The 21,029-nt window shown below is 38.1% G+C and overlaps 1 protein-coding gene across 2 annotated transcripts in view; it reads left to right on the forward strand.

The window, feature by feature from the left end:
• SCFD2 (sec1 family domain containing 2) overlaps positions 1-21,029 on the forward strand; it is a 398,635-nt gene that overhangs the window by 177,224 nt on the left and 200,382 nt on the right. The window contains exon 6 of one of the 2 annotated variants that reach the window (XM_036998665.2): positions 939-15,198. The exons of the other annotated variant lie outside the window; for it this stretch is intronic. Within the exon in view, the coding sequence (XP_036854560.2) occupies positions 939-1,111 (173 nt within the window). The 3' untranslated portion in view covers positions 1,112-15,198. Of the gene's footprint in view, positions 1-938; positions 15,199-21,029 lie in introns of those variants that run through there. 2 annotated transcript variants of the gene reach the window in all.

Raw genomic sequence — 21,029 nt, forward strand, 5'->3', positions numbered from 1 at the left:
GGGAACCCTTCTGCACTTTTGGTGGGAATGTAACTGAGTGCAACCACTATAAAAATCATCATGGTGGTGGTGCCTCAAAAAATTAAGTTTAAAACTACTGTATGAACCAGCAATTTCACTTATGGTTATTCATCTGAATAAAATGACAACACTAACTCAAAAAGATACATGCACCCCTATGTTCATTGCAACATTATTTACAAAATATATTCTGATAAATATAAAAGTATATGAAGCTAGAACCATAGAATGGTAGACAAATAAGAGATCTTAGATTTGTCTAAGATACAGAAACAACCTAAGCATCTATTGTTGGATGAATGGATAAAAGAAATTGTTTTATATATATATATATATATATATATATATATATATATATATATATATATATATATATATATAATGAAATATTACTCAGCCATAAAATAGAATGAAATGGTGCCATTTGTGATACATGGATGCAAGGACATTATGCTAAGTGAAATAAGACAGAGAAAGACAAGTACCATGTAATCTTTCCTATATAATCAAAAAACAAAAAAGATAAACCAAGCTCATGGGTGATACAGAGACTGGTGGATGGCAGAGGTGAGTGCTTTTGGGGGAGCAGGAGAAATGGGTGAAGAGAGTCAAAGGTAAAAAATGTAGAGAAGAAAAGAAAAAAACAGGAAAGGGAAAAAGAAAACACAGTGGAGAAGGGGCTAAATTTTGTCTCCTAAATATGTCTGTCAGTCTATGACCTGAAAGTAAGTCACTTAGCTTGCTTTGGATTCATGATCCTCCTCATCAATGAGAGTTGTATTAGGAAAATCTAAGGTTTCTTACTGTCTACCATTCTGTAGTTCTGGCTTGATATGCTTTTCTTTTTATCAGAATCAGTATATTACCTTGCCTACTTCTAAATCATCTTCTCCTCAATACCATTTCATCTTTTGCAGGACACCACTGTCATCTCCAGAGGAAAACAATGGAGTCATTGACTCAGCTTTACCCCCTACAGCAATTGGCTGCTCCCTGCAGTTCATCTCTATTGCCTTTGAGATGCTTTTTTCACCTTTCTAAAGTTGCTTCTGTATCCCTAGGCACACAGTGTCCATGGCCTTTTCTCTAAAGTTCCTACCCTTCCATTCATCTTTCTGACTCATGCCAGACCAACATTCTTAAATTTACTTGTGTACTTTAATACCTTTACTTTAAGGTTTTTTTTCTCTATTATTACAGTCATACATAATCACTGTAGAATGTATTTGGAAAAATTAAAGTACAAAGTTTGGAAAAATTAAACAATGGCCATATGTAAATTTCATTTTATTGAGTACTGATTAAAAACAGATTTTGCTATTTGTATTTCATCTTTTATTAATTACCTGCTCATGGTCTTTTCCTTTTTTTCTACTGAAGTATTCAGTTTGTTCTTAATGATTTAAAATCAGAGCACTTGGATTATTAAGGTTATTAGTACTTAGTCATGTATTTTGCTAATATGTTTTCCTAGCTGGCATTTGCCATTCATGCTTGCTCAGATGGGAAGTTCAGAGATATATTTAGGAGAGTTGGGGAAGGGGCTTCAGCAGTGTGATCAGGACTCTTGGCACCTTCTAAGCTTTTCTTCTAAGCATGACCTCATTCTTTCCAGTTACAACTGCTTCTGTGTGATCCCTCATCCCTCCCAGCCATTCCTGGCTTATGTCATTCCAGAATAGCATCCCACAAAAAAAGAGAACTTGTTTCTTCCAAGGGTTGTATATCAACCCTGAGAAACAAAGGTGACTTTTAGTCAACTGTTGCCAGGGGAATGGGGTTCCCTTTGGCTGAGCTGAATCATGTGGCCATAACTGTGTTGGAGGGCCTGAGAAAGGGAGGTAGTGGCAAGGATTTGGAGAAATGGACAGTGGGCTGTGATTGATAGTCTATCATTGCCACTTAAAATAGGGGTTGGAGTGATTCCACAAAGGAAGGGACATTGACACACAAAACCTAGATATGTGCATCTTGAGCACATTCACTAATGAACAAGTTTTTTATCTTTTCATTTAAGAAAATACAACTACTTGGTCTTCCCTCTTTTGAGTTTGATATTTTACCTGTAAATGGATGTAGATGTCATTGACACCTGAATAACTGCCTCAGGAGTAGGCATTTATGTAGCTAAAAATAATTATCTGGAATTTTCACTAACTTCTTAGAAAATAACATCAGAACAACCATTGACTGATGCCAGTCTTAGAAATAAAGCTGCTTTCACTAACTGATTGCCCCTCAACATTCCAGCGGCGGTAATTGTGCCTGTCATGCATAGCTGTGTAATTATATATAATTCTTTGAATATAAGCTTCAGAAGGGCAGGGATTATCATTTGGATGATTTGTAAAGAAAGCTCCATTCATGTTATATGTCCCTTAAAATAATTTATACTTATAATTTTTTTACTGGTTACAGAAATCATACTTGTTCATCGTAGCACTTGAAAGATCTTTAACAAACACAAAATAAAATTTTAAATTTCCTATAAATGCATTACCCAGAGAAAATTTCTGCTAGTATTTTGATGTGTATTTGGTGATCTATTGGTCAATAGAAGTTCAGATCCCATATGTGCTTCTCCAGTGAAGGTATCAAGTGGGATTTTGTTGGAAATGTGTTTTGCAGTGTATCTCTGAAGGTCATAGTGCCTGTAATAAAGAAGCCACAGATACACTGTCAACATAAGGTTTCTAAAATGAACATCAGAAGGGAAGTTCTTGAGTGTATTAGTGCTGAATCTGCATCCTAAGTTCTAGGAGACATTATCCTTCAAAAGTAAAATTACCTTTAATAGAATTTAAAGGAGTCCTCCAAGCCCAAAAGGAGTATATTTAGGACCTTGGGTAGGAGAAAAAAACATTTAGGTCTAAGCAGGTCAGCCTAAAATTGCAGCAGAAGAAATTAAAAAGAGGCACATAACAGGCTCTAGGCGATACTGATTTTTATCCTGAAATTTGGTTTTAAATGCAACCAAGAATGTAATTCCCATAGAAGCCTGACATTTTCTGCCTTCATGTGTTGCCTGTTTATTCTGTCTTTAGCACCTGGACTGAATTGGTCCCAAACGGAGTGGTAATTTTCACTGAAGTGTTTATAAAACGAAGCCCCTTTCTCCTTTTTTTTTCCTTTCATTTTAAACACAAGACATATGCCTGCACCTCTTCGTCAGGCTCTTGAGTTGTTGCCAACCTGACAGAGAACCATCTGGAACAGGAAACTGATATGGTGCAGTGTTCATTAACAATTTACATTTACTAACATGAAAATGGCTTAGGGTTTTAATTTTAGAAGCTGTGGTTTTGTCCAAACTATACTCTAAAATAATTGGACTCTTATTTCTTTATTTTTGTTGTGGTGGTAAAGAAAAACAGCTAAATCTGATCTGTTCTTTTCATACAATGACGTAGGATTTGGGGTTTCTTTTCTGTACAAATCACAAGCTTGCAGAGAATTTGATCTTTGGCCAAGAAAGGTTTCTTCATAGTTAATATGTGGTTGGATATATCCTAACTGGAAATACACACACTTTCTGTCAAAGCATAGAAACGATGTACCAAGTAAACAATAACACTTTAGTTATAATTCACAGTATTTTGGACATTTCTTTGATGTTCAAGAAGCAAAGCATATGTTTTCATCTTCTTAAAAAAACTTAGAATGCTTTAAATTTTGTTCCCAGGAACAGATTTCAAGGTACCAGTTTGTTCTGTAATTGTATCCTTATTATTAAACTTTAATCTCTTTCTTACCATCCCCCTTCTTCCTTCCTCCCTCCTAATCTCACACTTCTATGAGAGAAATCAGAAAACTGGTCACCTTGGGAGTTTGCACATTATATCCTTGATTATTTCAAGTTGTTCTCCTTGAGAATGTAGAAACCCAGACAAAATGACATCATCTGAGATGAGTACAGCCTTTTGTTTTAGAAATGGATATTTAATGGCTTTTGACTTAGAGTGATTATAGCGTTTCAGAGCAGCAGCCCTCCAGATATTAGAATGGAACTATAGCTGTTCTAGATCAAGACAGCTATACACAGAGTTTAAAATAGAGAAAGACACCAGGGTATACTTGTTGGAACTTTTTGGTAGGGTATTTTATTTGACATGCCAATAAACATCAAAATATCAAATCCCTTATTAATTTCTTTTTGTTATTATCTTTGTAGTTCTCTCTTGAGCCAATTTATGCCTACATTTATTTTAGATTCAGGTTCAACATATGAAAAATCAGGGAAAAAATTCTGGGAACATAGAGACATTAGCTTTCTTTTCAGTTGGTTTTTTTTAAAGGACATAGCTCTTATTTTGCAATTTGGTAGTAAAAGAAAAATCAGTGTTTTGCTTAAAATAATAGAATAGCAAAAATTGACATGATCTGGCTGAAAAAAATCTGGGACATTACTCTCCAGGGTAGGGAGGAGCTAGAAATGGTTACCAAATAGTGTGTCACACCCACGATGTCTTCTGTGTCTGGACCAAAGTGACCCACCCTGTACCCTGGACTCTTCAGTCACAGAATGTCATTTTTCTGTCACCTTCTCACTCACAAGGCCATTTAATTCTTTCACCCTTTGTTGTAGCCACAGTCTTTTAAATACATTACACTCCCTCTAGACTAGAGGTCCACATACAAGCAGTTATCTCTCTCTCTCTCTCTCCCTCCCCCTCCCTCCCTTCCTCCCTCTCTCTCTCTCCCTCCTTCCCTCTCTCTCTCTCTCTCTCTCTCTCTTTTATTTAAGACTCCCGAGCCCAGCTCAGTTAACTCCGACTCTCTAGCTCAGTGCTCTCCAGCTCCATCATCAGTCTAAACTGAACAGTTTCTTATATATTTGTGCGATCATTTACTTAGTATCTGCCTTCCCTCCCATACGGTAACCTCCATCTGTTTTACTCACCGCTGTAACTCGCGCTGATCACGTGGGGGACACATGTAAGGCCACTGATAAGCGTTTCTTTAATGACAGAGGGAATGAGAAAGCAGCCCTGACTCAGCGTCAGTGTTCCATCCGACACTCTGCACCATGGCAAATATGTTGCAGCTTTACCAGAGGAACTCAGTCTTGGAGAATAGAAAAGTTGGCTGAAGAAGAGCGTGGAACATCAAAGGAACCCACAACATATAAATGAGAGCTTTGAAATACTATTGCTTGGAATATAGTGAAAAAAATATTTCATGGGGTGGAAACAAATGATATCAGCCATTCATGGAACTGTGGTTTTATGTTTTAATATTTTTAATCCTTCAGATTTTAAAATCTGGAGTGTTCGGGTTAAATTAATTGTTTCTTTCCCCATTTCTCCTTATTTTTTTCATCTTTATTTCTTTGCCTTCCTTCTCTTTCATCCCCCCATCTTGTTTTCCTGGTCAGTTACTGAGCATGCCATTCAGCCACACCTGGAATACAGAACATTTTTTAACTTAGCTTTTAAAACTCTGGTCCTCTGACAATTCTTCTCCAACCCAGATAACAACAAAGACAGAAACAGATGAAGGAGGGCCTGTGGAAGGAACCACAGAGAGCAGGAGAGCGTCCTCTGCAGGTGATAATTTCTCAGGAATCCCACTCTCTCATCCACACAGCAACTCCTCTGCAGTTAGGTGGGCAAACCATGTGTTCCCAGGAGGCTCCAAAGGACTACCTATTTGAGGGAAAGTAAATTTCATGTATACCCAGTAATTTGAAACCCAGCATAATAGAACCTGATACCCTCTGACTTTTCAAATTGGTTCTGCTTTCACCTTCTTTCCCTCATTCTTTCCTTTCTTCCGTCAACCAGTTATTATGTGGGAACGACTGCATCCAGGGTGGTGCTGAGTCTAAGAAGTGAGAGAGTAGATAGGGTAGGCAACGTGGGTGTTGTCAAGGGCTTTACTCTTATGGGGGGACTGTCTGCCCACCATGCCACAGGTATCCCTTCATTTTGCTTAACCCTCCCCCCCCAGTTTTCTCTCAGTATGTTTCCCTTCCCTTTATTCTTGACAATAGAAGTACCTACCTGTCAGTGCTAGCCAGCTGTAGCCTCTTAGCTAACATTTCTTAGCAAATTTCTCCTCAGCCAACTTCTGTAGTCCTTTCTGGCTGCTCCCCAACTCTCCCAACCTGGATGGAACCAATGTTTTCTAAAACAACTTCTTTTTGCAGGACATCTGCGCCCCTACCCGCCCCGCCCACACTCCCCAGGCTAGTAACCAGGCACAGACCATGGGAGTCAATTTTGAAATTGGCATTCCTAACATGCTGCATTTATATTGGGTATTCGTTGACAAGGAAAAGACTTAGAGGATGGAATGTCTAATGTAAGGTGGAGGAGGGTGTTTGTTCCCAGCGCCATGTTTATATGTAATCTGGGTCCCTGTCATCAGGCGTGGGTGCCCATTGGTAGAAACGCAAGCTTGTGGTGTCCTGGCTTCTGAATTTAGCTTCTCAACAGCAGGAGTTGACTAGTGAACATCACCTTTTGCTTTGTTAATATATGTGGTATAGGAGAATATCTGAAAAGTTTTGTTCCTCTGATGAATGGGAAAATAGCAAAATGCTAGTGAAAGAGAATGAAAATGAAAAAGGCTTTAGATCCAGGTGAATAATATGTTTAAGAACCCTTCTCTTCTCTCTTCTCAGAGTTTAAATAATTTTATTCTACCTCTACAGTAAAGTTCTTTCCCACTGTCATGTATTTTAATATCATTTCCTATATCTAAAAAACACCTCCACCCCCATTATTACCTATAAAACTCCCACCTATTCTTTAAGGTGCAACTCAAATGTCATTGCCTTTCTTATTCTTTCCCTCTCATCCTACCCTAAGTGATCCTGTGCCTCAGTATTTAGGAAAACCCTAGGACACATTTATTTGCGTTGCCTCATATGACTGATAATCTTACATGTATGTTCTTCCTACATGGTGATCTTGAACAAGTTACCTAATCTCTCTTTACCTCCACCAATCCATCTTTAAAAGGGGGACATAACATTACCTATCTCATGGAATTGCTTTATATAGCACTTGCTGTGTATAGCTACTATCATTGTTTCCTATTATATTAAGATCTTTGAGGGCAGTGACAGTGTATTACTCACTCTTGTGTTCCTAGCTCCCATTTTAAATTGTGGTGCTGAATAAAGAAAGGGATAAATACTGGGTTTTGATGTTTTCATGATATTCTTCACTTTTCTTTATTTCTATACTTGGTTCAAACTGATTGGAGGCCAGACTGACAGCTCACCCTTGGGATCTAAAATGGGTTCTGAGATGTTTAGGTAGTGAGAAAAGTATTTGATGATTACTGTTTTCTGCAAAATCTTGGTATATAAAACTCTGCTGTACTGCAGAAATTTTTTCCTTCTATTCCTGATAAGCCAAATACTATAAATAATATATCATCTTCTTGGCAATAAATCTAGATATTCTTCCCCAAAGTCACTTTGTTCATCCAGGAATTGTTTCTTTCCTTTTCCTTCTGCACATAAATGTTTACAACTGAAATACTTTCTTTTAATGTCATAAAAAAATAACATTTAACCCATGCAGTTTAGTTGAACTTACTTTCTTATATGTCTTTTCTTTAAAGAAAATCATCTAAGTTAGGTTATAATCACATGACCCTCAGCTTTTTTTTGCTCCATCTTTATGAATCTGGGTTGTCAGACACCTGTGCGTTTGCCTACATGAGAAGAAGAGCGCTGTTGGCCCCTCTCTGTCTCAAATACTTGGTCCCATATTCCTAGCACACCAACCAGAACTAATAGGAATTAATATTTATTGTACATCAAATGTCTCTAGATGTAGCAACAAAGCCATTGCATGGGATGGTCTAGCTCAGTGGACTCGCAGACTAAGCAATAGAGTAAAATGTTGGGCCCACTAAAGAGGCAAAGTCCTAACCAATATATTCTGTTCTGATAGGCTCATCACTGGGGGCACACACAGACCCTCTGGCCTCCTTATTCCCAGCATGGGAATTCTTAGACTGTTCTTACCACAGACATATCTGTGAAGATCCATTTGGATTCTTCTCTAGATGGTTTCCAAGTGCTAATCTGCAAACCAGCTGTTTCAGACTCACCTGAGAGAGTCGTTCAATGTAGACTTTTGTAGGTCCTACGCCAGACCTTCTGAATCAGAAAGTTGAGGAGTCGGGTCTGGGGATCTGTGTGGAACCAGAGCAGTGTTTCTGTCGGGAGCCTCTTTGAGCAGGCATGAGAAAGGCTTTCCTTGAGACATCAACCCACTTGAGGTATCTAAGACCTCACTCTCCCTTCAGGAGCACTTAAACAAGGTCCTGGGTTATTAAAGAGGATAAGGAGTTGGCCACTTTGGAGTGGGTCAGTGGGTGGAGTCTCAGGCACCAATGAACATCACCTTGTACAGGCCCTCAGCTGATAGCTTGGTGGCCATGTCTGTCAGTGCCCATCACACAGCTAAGTCAAGGAGCTGGAATTCAAACACAGGCCCTTTGGGGCCAAGGCCAGAGTTCCTCATCTCTGTACTGTGTTGCCTACTAAATCTGGACCGAGCAGCTCCAGCCGCTCCTTCCCACCTATTTATTTTGTTTATTCCTCATTGTTTATTGCAACACAGCTGTTCCATTTAGTGGCTGAAGTTCTTGCCAGGACAGGGTTTATGCTGGGACTCTTCTTCCCTTTACATAGTGAGTTAGCTGGAGCTTGTCAGCATTTCAGGGTTCCGAAGTCAGAATCCAGGATTTTTTTCCCTACAAGTTTTTTTATTTGGCACCAAAGTGAGTCTTAGGAAGTTATTCCATAGTGATCCCATTAGGTCAGAATCTGGTTTAAATGGATGATAAGATGTGATGATGGCAGCTGAAATACTAAAAGCAACACAATTTGGAAAAGAAGAAAAATGAGAGCGATCTTAGTAGCTACTTAAATTAGTATTCTTGATTAATGTCGGCTTTTTAAAAAATCAAATTCCTAATGAAATCACCTTACCAGTCATAACCAATCAGTTGTGTTTATGTAATATTAAACAATATGCAGGCAGGGCTGGCTGGAATGTCACTTTCTTCTATGAAGGGCATCAAGATCACATGCCTGTTGCTTCTCTCCATACCTTGTCTCTGCAGGGCAGCATTCTAATTGTGACCAGGTCGCAGCCCAGCCCTCAGCTCTGCCAGTAAGTCCTCACTAGCTCTTCTGTGGACTTGAAAGTCATCCCAGGGAATTACCCAGGACAGTGTTCTCCCAGGTCGGGCTGCCTCTTACCTTCTGCACCTCAGAAGCAAAACTAGATCGTAGACTCATAACCAAACAAAAAGCAAGGCTTTTGTTTCCGAGGTGTCCCTATAGGCAGGGCGGGGGACGTTCAAAGCCACTTTGAGAACCAAGTACAACTGATAGAATTCATTTCTTTTGATGTTGATCTGAAAGGAATCTCTAAGTAACTGCAAAGAAAAGGCCCAACATGAACATTTACTTTACAACATTACCCCCTGAAATTGTGTTTCTATGCAAAGTTCTGTGACCCTGTTTTGTTTGGCCTACTCAGTGTTTGTGAAAACTTTCAATTGACAGTCAAACTAGAATGGAGAGAATGTACACGAATAGCTGAATGTCTGTTTGTTTCTTTCTCTTTGAAAAATGTAAAGAATGGCAGGAATTCTTTGGAGCTAAGTTGTGGTTGCTGCTTAGAAGGGTCCTGTGCTCCCCAGTGAGCCCTAGTATCCATCCGTGGCTTCATTACATGACCTATGTCCCTTAGATGCAGGGCAGTCTGTGGCCTCGGCTGTAAGATCACCTCCACTTCCCAATTAATGGAATGAAAGAACAGAAATGAATAGCAGTTCTGATCAATTTGAAAATGGTTCACTTACCATTATGTCACTTTCTGTAAACAGAAACTTGAGATCCACACATTTATGAGTGTCTTGAGAGGCCCAGAAATGTATCAAGCCCAGGCTGGAGCACATGGTGGTCACTTGGCAAACATCTGCTACATGATTGGATCTTCCATGAGCAGTCCTAGGTCCTTGGGGACGCAGGTCATTCATTTGGCTAGAAGAAGAGACATCACTGAGGCAGTCTGGTAATATTAATGTCCCTTCTTTCAATACACACAGAGCTTGGATGACAGCAGTTTTTCAGTTTCTGTGAAATATGGGACTTTATTTTTAATTTGTGATGTGATACCTTGACCACTTTATACTGAGGCCCTTTGGGGACATTAAACTTTAGTGACCTTACAAAATTTCAATGAAGTTTCTTTATTTTCATCCAAACAAAAAGGCCTCTTGGATTCAGTTGGGTCTGACGGTCTGTCTAACCTGCCACCTCTGTATCTCCCGGTTCAGGCCAGGAAACGGACTGCCTTCCACATTTCTACTGCCTCTGGGTCTCTGTGTTCCAGGGATCTTTGGAGTTAACCATGAATGCTTGTTTTGTTAATAATACCCAGACTGTACCTAGCAGGCCAAATACAAGTTATGAAAGCCCCTTTCACAGTGGTTTAGGACTGGGGTCCCAACAATTGCCTGGGTTGGAATCCTGGTTCTGTTATTTATTCATCATGTGGCCCTGCAAAGTGTGTATCATTTCTGTGCTTAATTTTCTCATCATTAAAATGGGTATGCTAGGAGCAACTACAGCACAGCATTGTTAGAGCAGTGCCTGGCACATTGTGAGCTCTCAGTAGCTGATGGCCGCTATTTGGTGGTGGTGGTCACAGCAGCAGTACTATCTGGTTAGATAATAAGGATGCAGCCACTAGGCACATTTTTGAGATTTAGTTTTGTCTTAGGTGCATTTAATGCTTCAAGAATCACAAAGTCCTTTTGTCACTGGACTGTAAAAAATATTAGATACTTTCCCCCACTTAATGTATGATCAAGTTTGATTTGATACACAAGAACTTTTCAGCTATGCATACAAGGGATCCATTACTTTCTGTCAAAGACAGAAGAGACCTGTTTGAAGCAAGGTAATTATCCTCCCATACTAATTACCATTCTGTAAAAACCAACACCGTCACCCTGATTACTGAAGGATAGTAAGGCTAGTTTCTGAGTGAGCTCCTTGAAGTGAAGGGCAGCTCTGGAATGTGGTGTGATGTCACTGCTGATTCACCCAGGGGTCTGGGTTCCATCTGTGTTACTGGAATACCTCAGTTTATCTGTTCTCCACAGGGGATCACAGCACTTCTCAGGGGTTTGGAACATTCCGATAGGAAAGCATACTTCAGGGGTAAGATGTGCTTATCCAAAATACTGGCAGTTTTCACAAGGTTGGCAGTGTATGTTAACCTTCAGGAATTATATTTTTCTTAACTATCAAACAATAGGATTTTTAAACTGACTTCATTACCATCTCCCGCACAAGTCCACCCCGTACTTACTTTGGATAGAAATGCAATTTCAAGGGGCAAAGTTGTAAAGTAAATGTTCATGTTGGGCCTTTCTTTCCAGTTACTTAAAGATTCCTTTCAGGTCTACACAGAGAGAGTGAATTCTGTCTGTCGTACTTAGTTCCCAAAGTGGCTTTGAACCCCCTGTGATATGAACACCTCTGAAACAAAAGCCGTCCATTAGGAAAAAAAAAAAAGTAGATGCTTGCAAATTATAAGAGGAAATAAGTATAGTGTGGTGATTAAAAGAAAGGGGAGAGAGGTGTGAAAGGAAGTCTTGAGAATCAGAACTGAGAACATCCCTGCCAGTTAGTCCTGCGAACGGCCTTACCTGTCAGCTTCCTGCTCTGGGGAGCTGGGAATCAGAGCACCGCCCTCTCACCTGCGGGGAGGGCTCCTGCTTGGCCTACCCAGAGTCTGCACTCAGTGAACAAGTTCTTACTATTCTCTCCATTACTATTACCACGCCATACTCGAGACTGAAACTGGAAGAAAATTCTACTTATTCAAATTAAGATGTCATTGAAGCACTTTCTAAACATATTATTTTATGAAAGAAATATTTCAAAGAGCTCTTTCTTTGTGATCATATCTCATTTCAAATTTTATTGACCACCAAACCCTTTGACTTAGTCAGTAATCGTCTATAGATGGAGAAATGCAGTTACCCAGGTGACTAATGTTATTTACATTTAACACCTGGTAGACTGTGAGCTGCTCGAGCTGGCCATTTCATCAGCTGTCTCTTGATGACTGAGTGCCAACTATGTGCCAGGCAGGAGTGGGCTCTGAGAATAGAGTGGCAAATAAGAGAAAGTCCCAGCCCTGAAAGAGCTTGTGTTTCAGTGGCAACATTACTTCTTTCTCAGATTTTTGCCTTCCTCTTCCTGCATAGCACCTGTCTTACAGTAAGTACTCAGTAACTGTGAGGTTGTTTGGTGAATTGAGTGCAACTACTGAAATACAAGTTCAGTGTGCTCTTTCTGGAATGTTTTCTTTAGGAAAGAAAAATAATCAAAGATTTTTCCATGAAAGGGCCACCTTGTCTTTATGTTTTATGTATTAACACTCTCCATTAGTCTGGTTGGAGGGAAAAATAGACCTAGTTGATTACTGTCTTCTTGCTACTTGAATAAGCCATCTGCTATGATCCCTTTTAGATAAGATTACCTGTGGTATTTGTATGTATAAAGAAATGTGTGAAAGGAAGTTTAACAGAAGTGCAAACCAAAGTTGGCAGACTTGTTCTTGAACATTACTAGAATTTGCAGATCTTGGTAAGAGGTTTTTCTCTAATGTATACAGAACTCCTAACCTGCCTGCACCAGTAGCCTCCCCTTCTACACCTGCAAAGAAAGAAGAGAGACACCAAACAGGAGGGTGAGAAGGAGGTAGGGAGAAAGATCTTTTAGGTGCTTGGCCTTGTATGCGATGCTTTATACCGTTGTATAAAACTACATCTTGGCCATGAGGTAAATGCTGCCTGAACACTACCCCAGCCATCCCTCCGCCACAGCACTCCCCTTCCCCCAGCCCCATATAGATGAGGAACCTGAGGCTCAGAGGCTAAGAAACTCCTCAGGGCACCTAGTCCAGAGGTAGCAGAGGCAAGATTTGAGCCCCAGCTTGCCTGCCCAAAGGCACTATCTATGGGGACAAGGCTGTACCCCTTCTCTATCTGATTGATATTCTTGAATAAATCTTGGCAGGAGTCAAGGCTCTCTTTTTTAAAGCTACTCTCTGTCAGATACAGATCACAGGAAGTGGTAAATTGAAGTGTGCTCTTGTGTTCGCATTCCTGAGGCTGGGCTACGCAGACCCAAGAGGAGCCAGCATGGTCTGGAAGCCATTGCATTATTTGCTATTCACTATGTCCCCCTTCCATGTTTTGCTTTCAGGGCAGCTTTTGAGTTACACAGAATGCCACTTCGATGAGCCTGCCAAAATAAGATGCAGACACTTTGTCTAGGGAAAGTTAGAGTTAATGCACCTCTGGTTTTCTTTCTCTAAGAGCAGCTTCAACTGTTATCCCACATAGAATTCAAGGTATCTATGACAAAAATGGTGTCACCTAGAGGCTCTGTGATTGCTTAAAAACCTGTTGGTTTTTCAAGGATATGTTAATATTCTTCTCACCTCTACCATCTCCTTCAAAACCTAAAAATACAGTTCTAGATGTGTTATTTTTTGGGAATTGTGTGACTCAAGATACTTTCAGTTGTCAGATATAGAGGAAAATCCAACTAAATTAAACAAAAAAGGGAGTTTATTGTGTCACATAAACTAACAGTCCAGGGCCACACAGCTTCAGGCACAGCAGGATCTAAAAACTTGAACAGTATTATCAGTATTCCATCTTTCTCCATCTCTCCCAGCATTGTTCTCCACAAGCCTGGCAATTCCAGGTTCATCTCCTTATGATTGTTAGTTGTTCACCAAATATTTCCAGCTTTTCTCCTTCTGGGTACATAGTAAGATTATGCTCTTCTGGCCCCTAATGTTGGGTATGGCAATGTGATTTGCTTTGATTAATAAAATGTGAACCTAAGTGGCATGTGTTACTACTGGATAGAAGCTTTTAAGAGCCATTGCATTATTTGCTATTCACCATGTGCCCCTTCTAGCTATGGTGATGACTGAATCCTGTGTCATTTTGGGGATTCCATCAGCTTAGGTCCCTGAGCAACTTCAGTGAAAGAGAAGAGCTTCTCTGCTGATCCCTGATAGACATATAGTGTGAGGGAGAACTTTTGTTGCAGTAAGTCACTGAGGCTTTGGAATTTTACTGTAATATGACCTAGTCTGTCCTGACTAATATATATCCTCCAGGTTCATATGCAAGGAAAAACAAAAGGTATTTCTCTCCTGGTTTCTTGAATAAGTGTTCTAGAATGTACTATGAATAGCTATAGTTAGGTGATGTACCCATCTCTGAACCAACCCTTAGCCTAGGAATGCAGTGCTCTGGCCAGGCCAAGGTCTCATTTCTATCCTTGAGCCATCAGGTGAATCAGCCCACTAGATGCTCATGAACAGAGTGAAAAAGATAACAGTATCAGGAAAATGGAAGGTGAATGCTGAGCAGATTAAATATATCCTCTATGGGAAGTAATAAAAAAATTCTGCATTATTATATTTTTATTTTGGAGCAAGCATCCCATTGTGAGACCTTTAGAAGGCCAATAGAAGGCAGGTACAAACCTGCTGAAGAGAATGTTATGGTCTTCTTCATTTCCATGATATAAATAGATATGTCAGGGGAAAAATTATAAATTAGAAAGCCCAAAGTGTAAAGAACCTGTCAGCCTCATATCCAAGTATCATAATAAAATAAAACATTAAAATATTAATGTAACAGCCTTTCCATTCCTTTAGTTTCTTCCATAGTAGTCCCCAACAAATTCAATATTGTCCAGCTCTAGTGAAGATATAAACAATTAGAGGACATGTCTGTTTTTTCTTTCTTTAACTTCTTACAGTGATTGATAATCTCTCTACCTTGATTGACACTCATTAATTCTGATCTCTGGGAGCCAGGATGAAAGCAAATCTTATACCACTTCCATGTATCTGGAATGGCCCTAGCATGGGCCTGGCATAAAGAACAGGTTCTCACTGTACATTTAAAAAAATTTTAAAGATACTTTGTGCCAGTCCTTTCTTCTGTAGGTTGGTGATATCGTATTCTTTTTCAGTTTTTTCTTGATATGCTTCTAGTCTCCTAACTATACTATCTTTTTTTTGTGCTCCAATTTGTCTATGCATCTTTTTAAACAAAAATTTTTAAATCCATTCTATATTCCCTTTCAATTTGTCTATGCACCTTTATTTTTTAATTTTTAAATCCTTTCTATAATCTGTTTCAATTTAGTGTGTTTAGACCATTTATGTTTATTGTAATTATTGAACTTTTTGAATTTAGGTTACCATTTTATTATTTGTTTTCTGTTTATCCCTTGTGTTTTCCATTCTTCCATTTTCCCTCTTCTTCCTTCTTTTGGATGGTTTGGTTTCAACATTTTTTAGTAACCCATTTTAATTTGTATATTGTATGTTTGACTATATCTCTGTATAACATTTTTAAAAGTTGCTCTAGGGATTGCAGTATACATACTTAACATATTTACTTATTATCAATATTTTACTATTTCAAATGCAATATGAGGACATTATTCATACATACCTAGTCCATTTATGTTTTAGTTCTCTTACATAATACATCCAAATACATTTTAAAATCCATGAGATGTTTTAATTTTTTATTTCAATCAAACATATTTTAAAGATCACTAGAAAAAGATAATTTACCACATTTACCAATATTTTTATCATTTCCATTTTTCTTCCTTTATTCCTTATATTCTAAATTTCCTTCTTATACCAATTTCTTTCTATCTGAAGAACTTCCTTTAGAAATTATTTTAAAAACAGGGCAGAAAGAAATGGATTCTCTTAATTTTCTTTCATCTGAAAATACTAATTTCACCTTCAATACTGAAGAATATTTTCACTGAATATAATTATTTTCTTTGGTACTTAAAAAAATGTTTCACTTCATTCATTAGCTTCCATGATTTCTGATGAGAAATCTACAATTATTCTAAATGAATTTCTGGGTTTGGGGTTGTATTGAATTCAGGCTGGGGGAAGTAGGAGTGGGAAAATGGTATACTTACTACCAGCTTGATGGGATTTCAGTTAGACGGTCTCTTCCATTCTGGTGTCATGGATTCTGTGCAGATTTTGTACTTGCATCTAGTGGGAGAGAAATGATGGTGTGGGCTTACTTCATCTAACCCAGAGCCTCTCTGTACATCTGTTTTATAGAGGACCAGATGTGTAGTGTAAAAGAAGCTGCTAACCCCCTTTTTATATTAATAAATTGTGTGTGGTATGTATGCATATATGTATATATTTAACAAATACATATTTTTAGGTGTGTTTCAAATTAATTTTTAATCCTCATGATAGTCTTATGAGATATATACAGTTATTGCCTCATACTTTACAAATGAAATAATTGAGGGCAGAAAGTTTAAGTAAGTTGCCCAAGATGACATAGCTAGTTAAGTGGGGGAGTCAGGATTCAGATCCCCAGGGAATCTGGTTTCAGATTCCAATTCTTAATCTTATACTGAGCTATCTCTAACTAAATTGTTATTATTATATAATAAAAGAAGAAAGGAAGAAAATAATAGCTCATAATTTCTATATATTTGTTCTCTATCAGTAACTTTATGGACATTATCTCATGAATTAATTTGTTCATTTATACAATTTTTTATTGAGAATTATGTTAGGTACTACGGTAGATGGTTGGGCTCCAGAAGTAAACAAGAAAACTGTTTCCTGCTCTGGTATTTATATTCTAGGAGGAGGAAAATCATTAAACAAATGATTCCCATAAAATCATGTGATTTCAGTTGTGTCACAGAGAAGAGTAGTAGTAGGGAAAGCATTGTAATGAGATTTCTAACTCAAGTCTACTGGTCCAGATAGCATAGATTATTTTCAAGTAACAAACAATCTCAAAACTTAAGTGGCTTAAAATAATGAAAATTTATTTCTTACTTATACTACATGTCCATCAGGAGTGGGGTGACACAGGCTGACACAGGCTGACAGAGGAGCCACCAACAAGGACATGGCCATATTCTGTAGAAGAGGAAATAACATGATAAACAAGACTGGTTTTGAACTTTTTACGAAGAAGTAATACCTTTTACGAAGAAGTAGCTTCTGCTCACACTTCATTGGCAAGAGTAAGGATATGGTCACTCCTAACTTACAGGGGATAGGAAAAGTGCAGTGCTACCATGTGCCTAGGAAAAGGAAACCCAGAAATACTTGGGGAGCAATACTAAGATCTACTATGCTGGTCTTCAGGTCGGGGGAGGTTTCCTTAGCAGATGATGTTTGGATTGAGTTCTCAAACAGAAGCAAAAGGACTGGGATTGAGAAGCAGATGAAAGATGAAAGTGGCTAAAGTGATGAGAGTTAACAGAATTACACAAGGTCTTGTGAGGTAACTTCAGGGTTTAAGGTTTTATCCTAAAATCAATGGGAAGCCAACAGAGGTTTTAAGTGGAGATAATAATCAGATCTTTATTTTACATGGGATCCAATGGCTGGTGTGGAAAATGGATGGGATGGGAGGGGGATGGAGAATGAATAAGGATAGGTCTGTAAGAAGCTGTTGTCCTAGTATAGGCTAGAGAAGATGGTAAGTTGACTTAATCAGTAACAACTGACGGAAATGGGTAGATTGGAGAAACAGGGCTTGGAGATTGATGGGATAATCCTCCAGCTATTCTGAGGAATCTACCATCATTTCTGTTTTCTCCAGGAGAATACCAAAGCTTGGAGAAATAATGAAGTTTTGCTAAAGATGGAAAATCAAGTATTCAAACTTGACCTGATTCCAAAACTTGTACCCTTAACTACCATGTCGTACTACTTCAGTAGAATGTATTGAAAACATTTTATGTCCCTATAATGGGGAAAGGGTTGGAGAGCTTACAGTGCAGCTTTTCAGGGCTCCCACTTGACTGACATGATACTCACAGACCTTTTGATGGAAGATGCTAGGACTCTTACTGTTCTTTACTTACCTTACAGGTGTATGGTCCTGAGCCCTACTGGCTGCATAGTAAATCCCAGTTGGGTTTATCCTGCTGTGATGGTAAAGTTAGACTTGAGAATCTTCTGTAAACTATTCCATTTAAATTATTTATACATTAAGGCTACAGGCTTGATGTTTTAGGGCTGGTGAAGGAATCTTAGAGATTTCAGTTCATCTGGATTCCTTTCTTCTCCCCACTTCTTTTCTTCCATTTTGTGTTCCCTTTTTCTTTCTTTCCTTCATTCACATGGTCATTGATAATATTTTGAATGACTTATATTGCAGAGCAGTATAATAAAGTGATTCATAATATGGAGTTTAAAATAATTCCATAAAACTCATTTCTATACCTTCTATTAACTTTAGAGTCCACTAGTCACCAAACCCTTCTCAGCCTCTGTCAACCAGTTCTGCATGACTTTCCCTTGTAGTTATTTTAATGTATTTTATCTTAGACTCCCCTACTGTTCTCTGTAGTTTATTCTCCTGGAGAATGAGGAGCTCATTCTTTACATTTCTTTCACTTTCCCCAATGCCCTCATAATGGTGTTAAGTACACAGTTACTTTTTAATACACTGAAGAGTAAAATAAAGGTGTTTTGTCTTAATCTTTATGTGGCATTGATATTTTAATATGATCAGCTGGGAAGTACAAGTAGTTTTGAAAAATAATAAAATTCATATAAAACATCAGAAACCCAAATTCATATATTTAAATATTAAAATTTTTAAATAGTAAAATTAGCAATGCTGCCTAATATCCTTTTCCTGGTCCAAGATGCCATCTAAGATGCCATATTACATTTAGTTATCATGTCTCCTTCAATTTCTCTTGGCTCAGACAATTTCTCAGACTTTTAGTATTTTTAATGACTTGGCAGTCTTAAGGAGTACTGTTCAGGTATTTTGTAGAATGTCCTTCAACTGGGACTTTTATTATGATTAGACTTGCATTATGGGTTTTATGAAGAAAGATCACAAAACTAAAGTGCCATTTTTATGACATTGTATCAAGGGTACGTTTCAGTATGATGGTGACCTTATCACTTGGCTAAGATAGTATTTGTCAGGTTTCTCCACTATAGCTGCTCTTTTCCCACCCTTTCTGTACTCTTACTTTTTGAAGAGGTCCTATGTTCAGGATTGCGTAGTTGCCACCTCCTTGAAGGCAAAGTAACTACATAAATTACTTGGAATCCTTCTATACAAGACATTTTCTCTTCTCCATTTATTTATTTATTCAATTATTTGTTTATATAAGTATGGAAAAATGGGTATTTATTTTATACTTTGTGTTATAATTCAATACTACATTGTTGTTTTGCTCAAGTTGGTCCGATTTTGGCCAAAAGAAAGGAGCACTTTCAGTTGGCTCCTGTATCCCTTTGGTATACCCTCAACGTTATGAGATTTTTGTTTGTTTGTTGAGTTTTTCCTTACTTTCTGGCACTGCAAGATGATCCATACTCATCTTTGTATTTCCTGCTTTAGTCCTAGAGTCAGTTATTTCTTCAATGAGCCCTGGTTCCTTTCACTGGAGAATGGTATTAGAAATCAAGATCTGGTGCTAGATATTCTCATTGTTACTGGCATGGCATTGCTCTTCTCGACCCTCTTGGCTGATAGAGCAAGGAAATATATGTATATATACAAACCCATGTAAATATATATATATATATATTTATAAGTATTTCTATTATGAAACCATCTGTATTCATGTTATGCTAAACATTAGTTTGAATATACTGTTTCCAGCTCTAATCCATTACCACATGGATCATTCTAGCCTCATTCACTTGTTTATCTGTACAAGTCCACACCAACAGTTAGAAGTCTGGCTTGTGCTGTCCTACATCCATTTATTTGTTTAGATTCAGTTTATACACCCTGCCCCTCTACCAGAATACTACATAAGTGAAGTGGTAGCCCTCTCAGGATACCATATTCAGAGCCATTCCTCATCAGTTGTGATGTTAATTCTGATCATTTTTTTCCCATAATGTAGTTACTATATTCTCCCTTGCAACTATTAAGCAATCTATGACCATTTTTTTGAGATCATAGAAATATACTGCTCCACATAAAACTTTCACCTACTTATTCTTGCCTAAGCCAACCTTACAATAACGGTTACAAAACAGTGATTTTCAACTCCATCATTATCTTCACCAACAGTTAACAGTCTCCTAGAAGGAGAAGCTCTCTTCTCCCATAGCTGTCTATCTCTGCATATGTTTACCTATTTATTATCAGTGTGGACTCATGGATTCCTACTGAATTAAATATGTTAGAATTCACTAATGTTGAGGCCCAGTTGTTGCAGATCTGACAAGTGTTTGCCTCTTCAAGTTGGTTCCTGTATGCATTTGGCACACCCCATTATTTGGGAGCACTTCCTTACATCCTGCCACAGCAAGATGATCCAGGCTCATATTATGCCTTCCTTGCTTCATCCCTGGAATCAACAGTTGTTTCATAATTCCCTGATTCCTTTCAGTGGGGAATGGTATTTAGAAACCAATATATAAGCACTAGGTGTTCTCATTGTTACTAGTGTCATTGCTTCTAGGTCCTTCAGCAGATAATGTTGGGAAATAAATAAATTTTATATATACATAAATTAAAAATATACGTAAACACAAATTCATACACATATTAGAAGCATATATTTATTAGAAGGTATATGTTTACATATGACTATATATAATAATGTACATATATAGTATAGTATATGAATATATCAGTATATAGTATATATATACTGTGTATGTATATGTGTGTGTGTGTGTAACATACACACACACACACACACACACACACACACACATATACATATATCTGCCATTCATTCTACTCCAGTCCCTCAGGGTTCTTCCTTGCCTTTGTCCATTCTATGTTAGTATTTCACCTTTCACAGTGAGAGTCCTGGCTCTCAGCAATATTAACACCTTTACTCCATTTGCTTAATCCTACAATACATAAACAAAAAGGAAAAAGTAGTTTCAGAATTGCTAAGTTCATAC

Source organism: Manis javanica, chromosome 5 (genome assembly GCF_040802235.1).
Source record: "Manis javanica isolate MJ-LG chromosome 5, MJ_LKY, whole genome shotgun sequence".
NCBI classification, from domain to species: Eukaryota; Metazoa; Chordata; class Mammalia; order Pholidota; family Manidae; genus Manis; species Manis javanica.